This window comes from Triturus cristatus, chromosome 2_2, assembly GCF_964204655.1.
Source record: "Triturus cristatus chromosome 2_2, aTriCri1.1, whole genome shotgun sequence".
Classification (NCBI taxonomy): Eukaryota; Metazoa; Chordata; class Amphibia; order Caudata; family Salamandridae; genus Triturus; species Triturus cristatus.
In genome coordinates, this window is record NC_140582.1 from 781,265,017 (window position 1) to 781,281,377 (window position 16,361).

Here is a 16,361-nt window from a genome sequence, read left to right on the forward strand (position 1 = left end):
AGAAGGAGAGAGCAGACTGTGCCAAATAGAGGAAATAACTGAATGAAAACCCCGGCGCCCGGTGGGAAGAGACTGGGTACCAGGCAGAGGGCTGAGCAGGGCACTAAGTGAAGAGGGAAGGCTGCGAGGAAAGGTGATGCTCATCCTTAAAAGTTGGTGGGAGCTGGAGGACGAACCCCGCAGATGATAGGAGCACGATGGAAACCTGGGTGTTCTTTGCCGCGTTGGCTCGACCTGCCTCTCTGCCCTGGTCATTGGGAAATATTTGCCTGTTTGTTTTCCTTAGCGCGAGCAAGCTGCTAGCTTGACTTCTAACATTTAATCGCCCAGAAACCCCCAACGCGCGGTTTAGCGGCATCGGTGTGGAGTTAAGGGGGACGATAACAGGTGCCTGTCTCTGTCCACCGCCCAGTGCCCGCCCACTTGAACCCAATGACCCTTGTACCTGCTGGTGCTGCCCTGGCGGGGGGCGCCCGCCCGGGCCCCGGCGGTTAGAGCCCGCGCCGGCATGGAGCATCCTCCCGGAGGGCTGGCCGTGCCTCCCGCTGTCCTCAGCTCCCAGGCGCTTCCTCCTGTCACTCCGCCCTGCTCTGCCCTCCCCCTACCTCCTCCATCCTCGGCTGGCTCACGCTTGGTCCTCCACTGTAGGGAGAGAGGCGGAGGAGCTGGGCGCCCTCCCTGCGTGTGCCAAGGGAGGGGATATGATGTGTGCGTGAGCCAAGCAGAGGAGGTCGGGCTATGGGAGGAGACACGGCATCATCCAGCCCTGGCACGGCGCATGTCTAGCTCAGTGTTCATTTACCACATACATCCCCCACTTGCACGGTTGCACAAGAGAACCATGCCCGGTCGCCACATATTTGCATACACAGTGACAATGATTAATATTGTGTGCCCAGCATGCTTGGTGTTGGTATATTTTTGTCAGAGCATGTTTATTTTTGCCCATGTATATTTTATATAGATAATAATCTCTACTTTTCCGTATTTACGTAGATTAACATTATTATAGAGGACTGTATCTGCTTTATTATACTTAACTGCTGGAAATGCATGCTTATATTTATTTTTTCCGTATCTTTCTACATTTCTTCTACATTTTATCTTGTTTAAATGTTAATAAATAAGTTTATTGTAGCTCGCGATTTCCAGCTATGTCATTGACAAACAACTTTAATCTTTTTTTTTCTCCTGCACAGTTATTGCAATGTCATCACATTAAAACAGACGAGACAACCGAAGTATGTCTGGACTGAAAGTGCCCTTTACATTGTTTTCTTCGGTATGTTTGAATCCGATATCGACCGCTCCTCTTTCTGGAAAGAATAAACATATCACATGAAAGTGCCGCATTTCCCTCAATCTCCACGAGTGGACTTACACAACTAATGCACCACAGAGATGGCAAGGCACACTCTTTGTTTTAAATGCACAGAATCTTTCATTCTGAAATTGGTTCCTCACACTTAGGCGGTGATTATCCCAGTGATAAATGTAGCACGTGTATACTTTTGGGAAATATGACATAACACGAAAAACATGAGAGGAAACATACCTTTGCATGGGTTGGGCACACTTTTATAGTAGGGAATTGCCGCATCAAAGTATCCCAGAACTAATGGATAATGTGCCACTAAAATAAAAAGTGCCACGACACCTAAGTTTGTTCAGTCAGAAGTTCTGCATAGTTCACATCTAAGATGCATGACCGGGTCAGTTGTGTATACATGCTGTGAGAGATATTGCGTATATTTTTTTTGTCAGTCAAAAGTAACCTTTATTTAGACCATTTGTCTTTGAACAACATAAAACATATCACTCTATGTAAAATGTTCTAAAATCAATACAGATTCGTCAACAAATGCCACTATAATAGTCTGATTTCCATATGCTTCCTTTCAAAGCTACACAATAGTCCATAAATAAGCAATAGACACGCCTTTATATGAACATAAATATTTTAAGAGCAATAAAATTCCTATTCTAAAATATATTTCTAAAAGGTACATATCAGGTAAAAGTTAACTAAAATCCATATTCATCATAACATCTATCCTACCTTTCAACCATCCAATTCCTATTCCATAAAAAATCTTTTACAGCCTTCATATACTTCGCAATGGCTATTGATATTTCAAGGTTTGCCATATCTGTAAGAAGTTCAATTGTTTGTGCCCGCACATCGACACCAAATTTTAAAAAGATGGGACGTAAAAGCTGTATTGGTAAAGCTAACAATTTTGGGCAATCCATTAAAATATGTAAATTATCACATTTTGTGCCCAACGTTCATATACATTTACTGTCAGGTCGCATCATTTCTATTTTTGTTCTCCCATTAGTCATGCAAGGATTAATGCAGATTCTCAATCTTAATACTTCTGATCTGAGCAATTGATTAGGTAATACATCCATCTAGGGGTACCATTTTTTTTCACCTACCTATTCATCATGAATTTCACAGATTCTTTCTTTCTCAGATACTCCATGTCTTCCATCCGAGACTACTCCTTCCCTAGAGTTCTGAGTTCACTCTTTGTAACTTATATTTGTAGAGTCTGCTGATCATTTCTCACATTTAGGTTTTCACACACAGTAAACATTTTCTTTCTGTCCTCTTTCTCCCATTTTAGGTCACTATGCTGAGGCTCATTCTTACACTATTGTCACACTTTCATGGCTTCTCCTGTACCCACTCTTTTCCAGAATCTTAGTAGGGCCACTTGCACCTGTACATTCCATCAGGTCATACCCAGCTGTAATCTAATTGCCTGGATCATAGATGAGCCCGGTAATGACATTAGGGGTTTTATGCAAGTCCCTTCCTCATTATCCCAACTGCATTTACCACTTAAGCAGAGGACTTCTGCTCCATATTGTTGTTGCGGGGGTATCATAGCATTATAGGCTTTTATCAGTGGTCTGTGGGACATAGCCCCATTGTTAGAACAGGGGTCTCCAGTTGGCAGAGGTAGGTACCTTTGACCAAATAGGGACCCTTGCTTCTAAGTCAGGGAAGGGGGTTTCACTGCTGGATAACCCCTGCTCACCCCCTTGGTAGCTTGGCACAAGCAGACAGGCTTATCTCAGAGGCAGTGTGTTAAGCATTTGTGAACACATACAGTAATACAGTGAAAACACTACAGATGGACACCACACAGGTTTTATAAAAATAAGTATTCTTTATATAGACTTAAACAAGACCACAAACGACAAGAATCCACAATACTGTACTCAAAATTGACTTAAAAGTAGAATTAACTTAGTTCAAGTTGATGGTAAATGCGACACAGTTCTCACACAAGTACCTTGATGCGTAACGCAAAATAAACAAAAGGCTCGCAGTGTTGGAGGTGCGTCAGTTCCTTGCTTCGGGGGAGACGATGCATCGCGCCTCAATGCTTGCGCAGAGTAGGGGATGCGTCTTGATCCTTACCGGAGAGGAGGCGATGCGTAGATTCTCTTACTGCGGCCCGGTTGCGATGCAGCAAGATGGCGCCGCAAAGAGACAATCCGGTGCGATGCGATAAGATGGCGCCCTTGATGCGACGATGTTAAGACGATGCGTGCACGCCCTGGAAGCCTTGCGGCGACTCTGTACTTTGGAGCTGCGACAGGTCCTGCGAAACGCTTGTCCAGTGATGCGACAGCTACCCTCACGGTGGTGACGCGCTCCTCCGGTGATGCATCGGCAGACAACTGTGACGAAGAAATGCTTCTGGGGAGATGTGGTGGCAGCACGCTTCTCCAGCGATGCGATGACTACAGCTGCAGCGGCAACACGCTTCTTCTTGTTGCGTCACGCTTCCAGCTCCCAGCGACACGCAGGCTTCTGCAGAAAGAATTCCCAGCGAGGAAATTCAGAGGGGAGCTGCTGGTGAAGTCTTTTGTCCCTGAGACTTCAGCAGGAGGCAAGCACAAGTTCAAGCCCTTGGAGTAATATTCTGCAAGATGATGAAAGTCCTTTGAAAGTTCCTTCTCTTCTCCTTGGCACTGAAGACACCACTGTAGGCCAAACCAGCAACTCAGCACACTGGCAGGGGGGCAGTACAGCTCCTACAGCTTCCTTTGGTTCTTCTCCTTGGCAGAGGTTCGTCTTGTTGTTCCAGAAGTGATCTAAAGTCTTGGGGCCTGCGTCCCCATATTTATACTACTTTTCTCTTTGTTCTCTGAAGGCAGAGAGGCCTTTGCCTAGTCCAAACCAGTTCTGGTCAGTCCTGGAGCGCTTTGTTGACAAGACTCCTTCTTTCCTTTCACAGTGCAGGGCAGAGACATCAGACGCACCACAGGAGGTGGAGCCAGCATTGTGAAGGGAAGGCACAGCCCTTTTCAGGTCCCAGGTGCAGCTCCTCCCACCCATCTACATGCAGATCTCTCTATTCAGCCCTGTACTGACTCACCCTCTCTCCTGGAATCTCCCAGCCCCTGTCACTCACAGAACCAGACACACAATACACAACCTAGCAAAGGCAGGCTTGGACAGTTAACCCCTTCAGTACCACGCCCTTTCCCCGCCCTGTGCCGGCCGTTACATTAGCGGGCGGGGTTTATGACGAGCTGGACTCGTCATGGGCACAGCACAACCGCGGCCCATGACGAGTCCAGCTCGTCATGGGCACTGAAGAGGTTAAGCAAGAAAATACCTACTTTCTAAAAGTGGTATTTTCAAACACAGAATGTTAAAACCAACTTCACTAAAAGATGTATTTTATCATTCTGAGTTCAGGCATACCAAACTCGAATTTCTACCATGTTCCATGAGTCAGATAGGATTATAAGATGTAATAATCAAACTGCCCATTCTGGCCTATGGGGAACAGGTAGCCTTGCAATAGTGAAACACGAAAATGGCTGAAATTCACTATTAGGACATGCCACACACACCAGGGCATGTCATACCTTATACTTACAATGCACCCTGCCCTTGGGCCTACCATAGGGGTGTGTAATATGAAGGAAAGGGAAGGTTTAGGGACTGGCAAGTGGGTGCACTTGCCAGTCAACATGGCAGTCATAGACTGCACCCAGGTCCTGCAATGGCATGCCTGAGACACACTTTACAAGCTGCTTCTGGGGGTGGCACAACCAGTGCTGCAGGCCCACCATCAGCATTTGATTTACAAGCCCTGGGCACACATGGTGCACTGTACTAGGGTGTGACAAGTACGTCAAATAACCCAATCATGGAGTCACTAATCAATACTTCAATTTAGCATAGGGAGAGCATATGCACTTTAGCACTGATCAGCAGTGGTAAAGTGCCCAGAGTCATAAAACCAACAAAAACAGGTCAGAGAAAACACAGGAGGAAGGAAAAAAGTTCAGGGATGACCCTGCAAAAAGGGCCAAGTCCAACACAACCCCCTTCCAGCCAAAACACAGGGTAGACCAATCACTAACTTGATGGGCTTTCCTGATTTGGGCGATAGAACCTGGATCTGGCCCCCAACTGCAGGGGCATATTCCAGTTCTACGCCAATCTGAACCCATTTGGATCCCTCTGTCCATACTCTCAGGGCGCACCAAGCTAATCCATGGGGAACCCTTCTCCTCACCTATGGACACCACCTGTACAGCACCTAACCTGAGCTTGCTCACAGGTGTGTCCCAACAGACAGACAGCAAGCCACAGTGGGCATTGACAGTAGTCAGTGATGAGACCCAGGCCTTATGCCTCTCAGGGCTCCTAAACCTCTGTGGTGTCAGAGAGCGAAGGCAGTAGCCCCAGGTGCTTGGCACCCTTTGTCCACTCTCCTTCCTGTTGGGTCAGGTATAACATTCTGTCACTGACCCACCAGTTCAGGGCCTTGTCCCTGCAACTGATTCACGAACCTGGGATCTAAACCCTCAGGTAGAACCGGGGTCAGAGGCGAGGACTCCCTCCCTCTGCACCCCTTTCCAGAGTACTGCACCCTCCCACCTGGAGTGGTGCCCCCAGAAGACAAACTGGTAGGGACACCGATTACAGTTGCCCCTTCCTCCAGGTCAGGCAACACCTGAACCTGGCTTCCCAACCCAGGGACCAACCCCTGCGGTTGAACACTTGCCCGGCGCACCAGGACTTCCTGGGGAGTACATATACCCTCCCCCGAGGGTGACACATAACTAATGGGTCGTGTGACAGTCTGCCTGGTGCAGAGCTCACAACCTCCTGTCCGTCTGACAGTGTGTGAAGATGCCCCAGGACAGAAGTGGTGTCACTATGGTCACTCCTTGGTGACTCAGCCCTTCTGGCTGGCCCCTTACCCACTGGTTCTTCCACTGGGGACTCTTTCTCCCTCTCACCCCTCAATTTGGACTTCTGCACCCTCCACTTAGGAGTGGTACTGCCATACACCAGAATGAATAGAGGCCTGCCTAGACACTCCGGGCCCGATTCACAGAACAAACTTAAGACTAAATCCTAAACTTAGTACCATTCTGGTATTCACAGAATGCACCTAGTACTTCTGGTATTCACAGAATGAACTTACTACTTTTGCTATTCACAGAATGAACTTAGTACTTTTGCTATTCACAGAATGGATTTACGACTCCTAAACTTACGTCCGCACTCGGGCCGGAAATTCCGGCCCGGAGGCGGAGCTTCCGGCCCGGAGGCGGAGCTTCCGGCCCGGAGGCGGGGCTTCCGGGCCGGAGGCGGAGCTTCCGGCCGGAGGCGGAGCTTCCGGCCCGGAGGTGGAGATTTTGGCCATAGCTAAATCGGCCGGAATCCCCACCTCCGGGCCGGAAACTCCGCCTCCGGCCCGGAAGCTCCGCCTCCGGCCCGGAAGCCCCGCCTCCGGGCCGGAAGCTCCGCCTCCGGGCCGGAAGCTCCGCCTCTGGGCCGGAATTTCCGGCCCGAGTGCGGACGTAAGTTTAGTAGTCGTAAATCCATTCTGTGAATAGCAAAAGTACTAAGTTCATTCTGTGAATAGCAAAAGTAGTAAGTTCATTCTGTGAATAGCAGAAGTACTAGGTGCATTCTGTGAATACCAGAATGGTACTAAGTTTAGGATTTAGTCTTAAGTTTGGTCTGTGAATCGGGCCCTCCCAGTTCACCAGACACTAGGGGATCCCCCTCAATGGGCGGCCCATCAGGACAGACTAGGCTTCCCACCTGGTGTTCCCTTAAAGAACCATCCAGGCTCTGAGACTGAGGTTGGCCACTACCGGGACATAACCCATTCTCACTCCTTCCCCTTAAAGACAAGACGTGAGGCTCTACACCCCTCTCACTACTACAGGACCTAGCTGGGCTACTCTGAGCCACTTCCACCACGCTGGGTTGGAAGATACCTGAGCCACTCCTCTTAGGATCACTCTCCAATGCCTCTTAAGACCCTCTGGACTCCACCAAAAGGTCTGCCTCCAATGTGAGCTCCCTGGGGTCAGAGAACTCACTTTCCAAGAGGTGATGGCATAGCTCTGGAAAACAGGGACTTACAATATGCTCTCCCACAATTGGATCAAACAGCCCCCTACAAGGGTTAACCAAAGTATCCTTCACCTTACCATCCAGTGCCTCGCACACGTACTCCACACCACTCTCCTGAGATTGGCAAGACAGTATCTGACTGTCCCTGTGATTCAACCCACACTCTCCTGGGCGGTCTCCACATCCACATACCAGTACTTCAACCATGGGGGAACCCTCCTCCCTCCTCCTCTCACCTAGTCAGTGGAGTGTCCCTCCCAACACTAGGACCATGGACCCCTGCGCCAGTGCCCCACTCTACTTCCTGGACACTGTGCACCACTGGAGCTATCTCATATCCTTGAACCTCCTGGTGGATGTTAACCCCCTCCAAGTCAGATGCCACATCTCTGGGTGTGTGTACTACTCTCTCAGCACTAGAACATTAAATATTGCTGCCACCATCTGAGCTGGGTTCCACCTCCAACTCAGCAAAGCTCACTTTCTGAGCTATGCACATTTCTTGTTGCATGGCCTCAAGCCTCTTGAGCTCCAACTTAAGCTCTCTCATTCTCAACTCATGTTCCATTCTCATTCTCTCCAAGGACAACCTGTTATTCTCTGTTTCCCTCTGACGCACCTTCTTAAGCTTAGCCATCTCCAGCTTGTGAATCCTATTTCCCTCCCTGTCTTCCAGTTCTCTGGGAGACAGGTCCTTAGAAGAGACACTACTGCCAGGTGGGGACGGTCCCCCTCTCCTAGCTGGAAACACCGGCCTATCCAGCTGTCCATCCGCATGCTCAGCTGGCTCCACCACTAGCCCAGAGGCATTTCTTGCTTCCACCCAGGCCCTCAGCGCCTTTTGGTATTCATCTTTCTTTGAATTACCTGTTGGGCATTATAGGTATCTAACCTCTCTTCCTCAAAATCTAGATCCATCGATGCAACGGATGCTGGTCTACTCATGGCAGCAAGAATTGGCAGTTCTCAGGAAAAATAACAGTCCAAGGAAAAAAAATTCTATCACAAAAGTATGTGGTCACGTTTGGTCTGCACTCACAAGTAGTGTACACCAATTACTGTATATGAGTCACAAATGCAGGTCCAAATCCTCACCGCTGTCCACCAATGTTAGAACTGGGGGTCTCTAGTTGGCAGAGGTAGGTACCTTTGACCAAATAGGGACCCTTGCTTCTAAGTCAGGGAAAGGGGATTTCACTACTGGATTACCCCTGCTCACCTCCTTGGTAGCTTGGCACGAGCAGACAGGCTTATCTCAGAGGAAGTGTGTTAAGCATTTGTGAACACATACAGTAATACAGTGAAAACACTACAGATGAACACCACACAGGTTTTATAAAAATAAGTATTCTTTATATAGACTTAACACAAGACCACAAACAACAAAGATCCACAATACTGTACTCAAAATTGACTTAAAGATGGTGAATTAACTTAGTTCAAGTTGATGGTAAATGCGACACAGTTCTCACGAAAAGTACCTGGATGCGTAACTAGGGCTGGGCGTAGTTGGCGTAGCGCCACTACACAGAATTTTGGAAAAGATGTGTGGAAAACAAGCGCACTTCCTGAGGGTCCGTGTGCCCGGGACAGGGGTCCCTCGTGCCTGGGCAGGCTCCCCGATCATCCCGGCCTGGCTGGGTTGAGAAGCAGGGACCGGCCCTGGGGCCTGGGTTTCGGTCAGGGCCTGGGGTTTTGGAGCCCCTGTCCTGCGGCCTGCCAAGTGTCCATCTGCCCGGGACAAGGGTCCCTGGTGCAGAGCCCCGGAGACCTGCAAGGCAAGGTAGTCCTCCCCCTGAAGGCTGGGCCCAAGGAGCGCCTGCGGGCCTCCCCATGCCTGAGGCCCAGCATGGGGTCTCCGAGTCCCCCCCGAGCCTAGCAGCCCTGGAGCCGTGCACCTCTGGAGGCCTTTAGCCCCGAGCCCTACAGTCCCCGAGCCCTGCAGCCCCCGAGCCCTGCAGCCCCGAGTCCTGCAAGGGCAGGCGGGAACCCTACCACGAAAGCTCGGGGCGGGCAGATGGGAGTCCTTTCGGTTCCGGACATCTGGTCGCACCTCTTCCCTTGGCCATCTGGTCGCACACAATGCTTTCCAATGGGGCGACCAGAAGGCCAGGCCGGCCTGGAAGTCCCGATGAGCACTCATTTGCCTCCCGGATCCCAGCCAGGGCTCCAGGAGGTCGGGCACATTCACGCCTAGGGTCCCCTGAGCCTTGCGGTGCGCATGGGTTCCCAGAAAGAGGAGTAGCCTTCCTCTGGATTACTAGGGGCAGGGTATGCCGGGACACCCCTTGCGGGCTGGTGGTTCTCTGCCGGGGACCAGATGGGCTATGCCCGGGCAACACCTCCCTAGGCGTCCGGGGCTCCCACCTCCGGCCCGCGGCATGGCAAAGTGCCCGGGACGGGCTCCATGGTTCCGGGCAGTCATCCCTGGGCATCCAGGCCCGAGAGCTGCAGTGGTCCTTCCCCGGGCTTGAGTCCCAGCCGGGGTCCCCAAGCCCCCGGGAAGCGGAGCCCCCAAGCCCTGCGTGGGTAGGCGGGAACCCTACCACGATGGCTCAGGTTGGGCAGATGGGAGTCCTTTCGGCCCCAGCCATCTGGTCTCACCTCTCCCCTCGGCCATCTGGTCACATGCAATGCTTTCCAATAACTGCGACCAGATGGCCGGGCCAGCCTGGAAGTCATGATGAGGGCTCATTTTCCCCTCCGATCCAATCCAGGGCTCCAGGAGGTCGGGTGCGTCCGCGCCAAGGGTCCCCTCCATCTTGCGGTGCGCACAGGTTACCAGAAAAGGGGGTAGCCTTCCTCCGGATTACTAGGGACAGGGTACACTGGCACCCCTCTCGGTCTAGCGGTCCTCAGCCGGCAGCTGGAGGGGACAAGATGCCGCCCCAGCCCTGGGTCCGTCCCTGGGCCTGCCGCGTGGCAGGTTGCCCAGGATGGGGTCCAGCAGGCCTACCCCTGCTGGGCTGTGTCAGGGGCCCCGGGGAGGGCGGCCTCCCTACCCCAGGCTCCGTCCCCGGTCCTGCCACGTGGCAGGGTGCCCTAATGAGGTCCCGGGGAGTCTACCTCTATGCCTCCAGGCCCGGGAGCCCCGGCTGGGTCCAGGGGCCCCGCCAGGCCCCAGCTCATGTGCTCCAGCCCTAGACCCATCCCCAGCCTGCTGCCCCGCCAAAGGCGCGGGACGGGGTTCCATCGTGCCTGGGGAGCCTCCCCTTGCTCAGCTGGGTTCAGGAGCTCCGGCCAGGGCCACTGAGGGCCCCGGGGAGGGTGGTCTCCCCACCCCAGGCTCCGTGGTCCAATGAAGGTGAGGGCGAGCGCGCGTCGTCTGAGGTGGGATCCCGCCGCGCTTCCAGCGGTGGGCGCACCACCGGCGCTTCTCGCCCGCTCCGTCGGGGAGGTGGAGCATGAGCGTGCGTGAGAGGACCCGAAAGATGGTGAACTATGCCTGGGCAGGGCGAAGCCAGAGGAAACTCTGGTGGAGGTCCGTAGCGGTCCTGATGTGCAAAGCGGTTGTCCGACCTGGGTGTTAGACCCGGCCCTCGTAACATAGTCAGACCTGACCCCTGCACCTCACACCAGCCCCTGGCCTGGCCGATCCTTCCCACCAGAACACACACACCCGACCCAGACTTCCCCCGTCCGTAGGCCTTCCTCCTTCGGCCACCCCGGGCCCGCGTGCCCACTTCATGCACCAAGATGGCCGCCCGGCCCCAGCGCGACCCTAGCCTACAGGCGCCACTCCGGCTGGAGGACATCGCGCTCCCCTTGGGATGAGAGAGGGAGGAGCAGTTTTCATCACACCTCTGCGCTTCCCTGGGAAGGTGGGTTTCGATCGACCCGCCGGCCTCCCCGAGGGCTGGCTCCACGCCTGCTGGGTGTCTGGGGCTCCTCCCGACCCGGCCCTGAAAGGATCAAAGGACAATAGCAGGAAACCCCCAACAAGCGACCCCCAGGTGACAAGACCCCTGTCTGCACAGACTCCGGACATCAAAGAGGAGTCGCCCTATAACAAGGGGTGCCCTGGGACTGTCCGGCAGATTCGCCTTGGAAACACCTGAGCCCTGCTGAGTGACTCGCGGCTCCCTGAAGATCGTAAGACCTCCGAACTTGTGCTTGAGCCCTGCTGAGTGACTCGCGGCTCCCTGAAGATCGTAAGACCTCCGAACTTGTGCTTGAGCCCTGCTGAGTGACTCGCGGCTCCCTGAAGATCGTAAGACCTCCGAACTTGTGCTTGAGCCCTGCTGAGTGACTCGCGGCTCCCTGAAGATCGTAAGACCTCCGAACTTGTGCTTGAGCCCTGCTGAGTGACTCGCGGCTCCCTGCAGATCGTAAGACCTCCGAACTTGTACTCGAGCCTGCTGAGTATCTCACAGCGCCCCCAGACTCCCTTGGTCCCGCCAGACCCCACGACGACAAGCGTAACCCCCAGCTCGAGGATTGTGAGCTGTGCGCCGGATACGCTCCTGCATTTGATCCATTCCCCCAAAGACTGTCCCGCTACCTCCTAACCCCCCTCCAAGACTTTGTGAGCCCGCGCTCTACTTGTATATATATTGCCTTGCTGATTATAAAGATCTTACCACTCCGATCTGATAAAGATTTGCTCTTAAGAACTCTCGGTGTGGTGTCTCTTTGTCGTGTGGTGCCGAGTGTACGATCCTAGATACAAGATTCCTCCCCTGAGGAGTCTCCCGCCAGTGCCAGGCTACGATACCTCGAGGGTTGGTCTCAGGACAGTCAGGGCCCCCTCCGGGCCCCTCTGAGGTCGCCTTCTAACACTGGGTATAGGGGTGAAAGACTAATCGAACCATCTAGTAGCTGGTTCCCTGCGAAGTTTCCCTCAGGATAGCTGGCGCTCGGAGCCCCCAGTTTTATCTGGTAAAGCGAATGATTAGAGGTCTTGGGGCCGAAACAATGTCAAACTATTCTCAAACTTTAAATGGGTAAGAAGCCCGGCTCGCTGGCGTGGAGCCGGGCATGGAATGAGTGTGCCTAGTGGGCCACTTTTGGTAAGCAGAACTGGTGCTCAGGGATGAACCGAACGCCTGGTTAAGGCGCCAGGAAGGCTCTCCCCAGCCTGGCTAGGGTTCTGAATCTGGGTCTGGGCCTGGGGCTTGAGCTCCATCCTGCAAGCCAGCCGATGGTCTGGGGATCCTATCGGGGCCCGGGAAGGCTCCCCCCTGCCTGGCTAGAGTTCGGAAGCTGTGACCGGGCCCGGGGCTCGTGCTCCGTCCCAGGTTGTGGGAGCCCCCAGCCCTGCAAGCCAGCCGAGGGTCTGAGTGCTGGGGACGGGGGTCCACCGGTGAGGATCTCCCTGGCCTGGCAAGGGTTCGGAAGCTAGGACCAAGCCTGGGGCTTGTGCTCTGTCCAGCGGTCCCCGGGGTGCGGGAGCCTCCGATTCTGCAAGCCAGCGCTGGGGACGGGGGGCCACCGGGGCCCGGGAAGGCTCCCTCCGGTCTGGCTAGGATTCGGAGCTGGGACCGGGCCCGGGGCTGGTGCTGCGTCCCAGGCTGCAGGAGCCCCCCGTCCTGGAAGCCAGCTGAGGGTCCAGGCGCTGGTGACGGGGGTCCACCGGGGCCCGGAGAGGCTCTCCACAGCCTCGTTAGGGTTCGGAATCGGATGCTGGGACCGAGCCCGGGGCTCATGCTCCGTCTGGCGGGCCCCGGGGTGCGGGAGCCCCCATCCTGCATGTCAGCCGAGGGTCAGGGCGCTGGGCAAGGATGTTCACCGGGGCCCGGGGAGGCTCTTCCCAGCCTGGCTAGGGTTCGGAAGCTGGGCCCGGGCCCAGGGCTCGTGCTCCGTCCGGCAGTTACTGTCCTGCAAGCCAGCCAAGGGTCCGGGCGCTGGGGACGGGGGTCCACCAGGGCCCAGGGAAGCTCTCCCCGGCCTGGCTGCTTTCAGAAGCAGGGACCGGGCTGGGGAGCAGGGATGGCTGGCTTTATCCGCTACGCTGGTGGACCGTAGTTTTCTGCCCACCCCTATACGACCCTGTGGTGCGGGAGCCCCCGTCCTGTGGCCTGGCGAGGGTCCGGGTGCCTATGAATGGGTCCATCGGGCCATGGGAGGCTCCCCCAACCTGGCAGGGATCAGAAGCAGGGACCGGGCCAGGTGGAGGGGGTGGCTGGGTACGTCCTTTCCACTGCATAGTAAGAGTTTGGTTAGGGCTGGGCGTAGTTGGCATAGCGCCACTACGCAGAATTTTGGAAAAAATGTGTGGAAAACAAGCACATGTCCTGAGGGTCCGTGTGCCCGGGACAGGGGTCCCTCGTGTCTGGGCAGGCTCCCTGATCTCCCATGCCTGGCTGGGTTGAGAAGCTGGGACCGGCCCTGGGGCCTGGGTTTCGGTCAGGGCCTGGGATTTGGGATCCCCCGTCCTGCGGCCTGCCAAGTGTCCATCTGCCCGGGACAAGGCTCCCTGGTGCAGAGCCCTGGAGACCTGCAAGGCTCCATGGGTCCCGGGCAGTCCTCCCCCAGGCAGCTGGGCCCCAAGAGCAACTGCGGGCCTCACCATGCCCGAGGCCCAGCGTGGGGTCTCTGACCCCCCGAGCCCTGCAGCCCCGGAGCCCTGCATCCCTGGGCCCTGCAGCCCCTGAGCCCTGCAGTCCCCGAGCCCTGCAGCCCCCGAGCCCTGCAGCACCCGAGCCCTGCATGGGAAGGTGGGAACCCTACAGCGACGGCTTGGGGTGGGCAGATGGGAGTCCTTTCGGTCCCGGCCATCTGGTCGCACCTCTCCCCCCGGCAATCTGGTCACATGCAATGCTTTCCAATAAGGGCGACCAGATAGCTGGGCCGGCCTGGAAGCCTCCCCGATCCAAACCAGGGCTCCAGAAGGTCGGGCGCGTCCGCGCCTAGGGTCCCCTCTATCTTGCGGTGAGCACAGGTTACCAGAAAGGGGGCTAGCCTTCCTCTGCATTACTAGGGACAGGGCACTCTGGGACCCCTCACGGCCTAGCCGTCCTCTGCCAGCAGCTGGACGGGACCGGATGCTGCCCCAGCCCTGGGTCCGTCCCTGGGCCTGCCGCATGACAGGCTGCCCCGAATGGGGTCCTGCGGGCCTACCCCTGCTGGGCTGGGTCCAGGGGTCCGGGAAGGCTTCCCCTTTGCCTCCGGGCCCAGGAGCCCCGGCTGGGTCCAGGGGCCCTGCCAGGCCCTGGCTCGTGTGCTCCAGCCCTGGGCCCCGTCCCAGGTCTGCTGCCCCGCCAAAGGCTCGGGACAGGGTTCCATCGTGCCTGGGGAGCCTCCCCTTGCTCGGCTGGGTTCAGGAGCTCTGGCCGGGGTCCCTGAGGGCCCCAGGGAGGGTGGCATCCCCACCCCTGGCTCCGTCCTGGGTCCTGCCACGTGGCTGGGTGCCCGGGGCGGGGTCCGGCGGGCCCGGGGAGGCGTCCCCTTCGCCTCCGGGCCTGGGAGCCCTGGCTGGGTCCAGAGGCCCCGCCGGGCCCCGGGTCGGGGGCTCCCGCCCTGGGCCCCGTCCAGAGGCCTGCGGCACTGCCAAAGGCCCGGGACGGAGTTCTGTTGTACCCGGAGACTAACCCCCTTGCTTGGCTGGGTTCAGGAGCTCCGGCCAGGGCGCCTGAGGGCCCCGGGGTGGGCCCTAGGGAGGGCGGCCTCCCCACCACGGGCTCCGATCCTGAGTCCTGCCGTGTGGCAGGGAGCCCGGGACGGGGTCCGGCGGGCCCGGGGAGGCTTCCCCTGCGCCTCTGGGCCTGGGAGCCCCAGCTGGGTCCAGGGACCCCGCCGGGCCCCGCGTCGGGTGCTTCATTCCTGGGCCCTGTCCCCTGGCCTGCCGCTCCACCAAGGGCCCTGGAAAGGGGTCCTTGGGTCCCGTGCAGACCTCCCCTGCTTGTCAAGGTGTCCGTGGGCCCTGGGTCGGAGGACCCATCGGGTCCCCCTCGCAGCCTCCATTGCTGGGGCCCAGCTGGGACCCTGGGCCTCCGGTCCCCCATTCCCCGGCTCCCGCTCACTCTTTCGTTGGGGCACAGAGTGACTAGATGGCTTCCCTTTCGAGCCCGGCCATCTGGTCACGCCTTTCCCCTCGGCCATCAGGTCATGCCTATCCCTTCGGCCATCTGGTCACGCCTATCCCCTCGGCCATCTCGTAATGCGCAATGCTTTCCAATGGGGCGCCCAGATGGCCGGGCTTGCCTGGAAGTCCCGATGAGGGCTCATTTGCTCCCTGATCTCAGCGAGGGCTCCAGGAGGTCGGGTACATTCGCGCCTTGAGTCCCCTCTGTCATCTCGTGTGCACGGATTACAAGAAAGGGGGGTACTTTTCCTCTGGATTACTAGGGAGAGGGTCAGTCAGACCTCCTTGAGGTCCGGCGATTCGGAAACAGGGGAAGGCAGCACCCGGGCCCACCCGCCGCTGCTCCAGGGGCCTGGGTACGCACCTGCCTCTCAGTCCCTTCCCGATGGTCCTTTTTCTCAGAGTTTGCTAGGTCATACCTCCGTGAGGTCCGGCGATTCTGAGACGGTGGAAGGCAGCACCCGGGCCCGCCCGCCCGGGACCCCAGGGGCCCTGGTCTGCGCCTGCCTCTCAGCCCCTTCCTGATGGTCCTTTTTCTCCAAGTTTGCTCAGCCAGACCTCCGTCAGGTCCGGCAATTCTCAGACAGGGGAAGGTAGCACGCGGGCCCACCTGCCGGGGCCCCCAAGGACCCTGGTCTGCTCCGGCCTCTCGGCCCCTTCCCGATGGGCCTTTCCTTTGAGCCTGCTCACCCCGGGAGCAGGCAGGGATGAGAAGCCAGCATCCCCCCGTGCAGGGCGGCCTGCGAGGGGATGCCTTGGCCGTACTGTGATTGATTGGGCACTCTCGGTCCGTTTAGGGATGGACTGCTTGGCCAGCCTCGGCTGTTGTTTCAAGCAAGGAGCTTCCTCCCCGCATGGACAGTCTGACTCGAGGGCCTGCCGCCTGGCGGGTGGCCCTTCACCCTACTCAGCAGAGAGAAG

The 16,361-nt window shown here is 56.5% G+C and overlaps 1 protein-coding gene across 2 annotated transcripts in view; it reads right to left on the reverse strand.

Annotated features, from left to right (window-relative positions):
• The window catches only part of TRMT9B (tRNA methyltransferase 9B (putative)), a 184,903-nt gene extending 184,225 nt beyond the window's left edge, over nucleotides 1–678 (reverse strand). For both annotated transcript variants that reach the window (XM_085642043.1, XM_085642044.1), the window contains exon 1: nucleotides 446–678. In XM_085642043.1, coding sequence (XP_085498169.1) covers nucleotides 446–510 — 65 coding nt within the window. In that variant the 5' untranslated portion in view covers nucleotides 511–678. The remainder of the gene's footprint in view (nucleotides 1–445) is intronic.
• Between the last annotated feature and the right edge of the window lie 15,683 nt (nucleotides 679–16,361).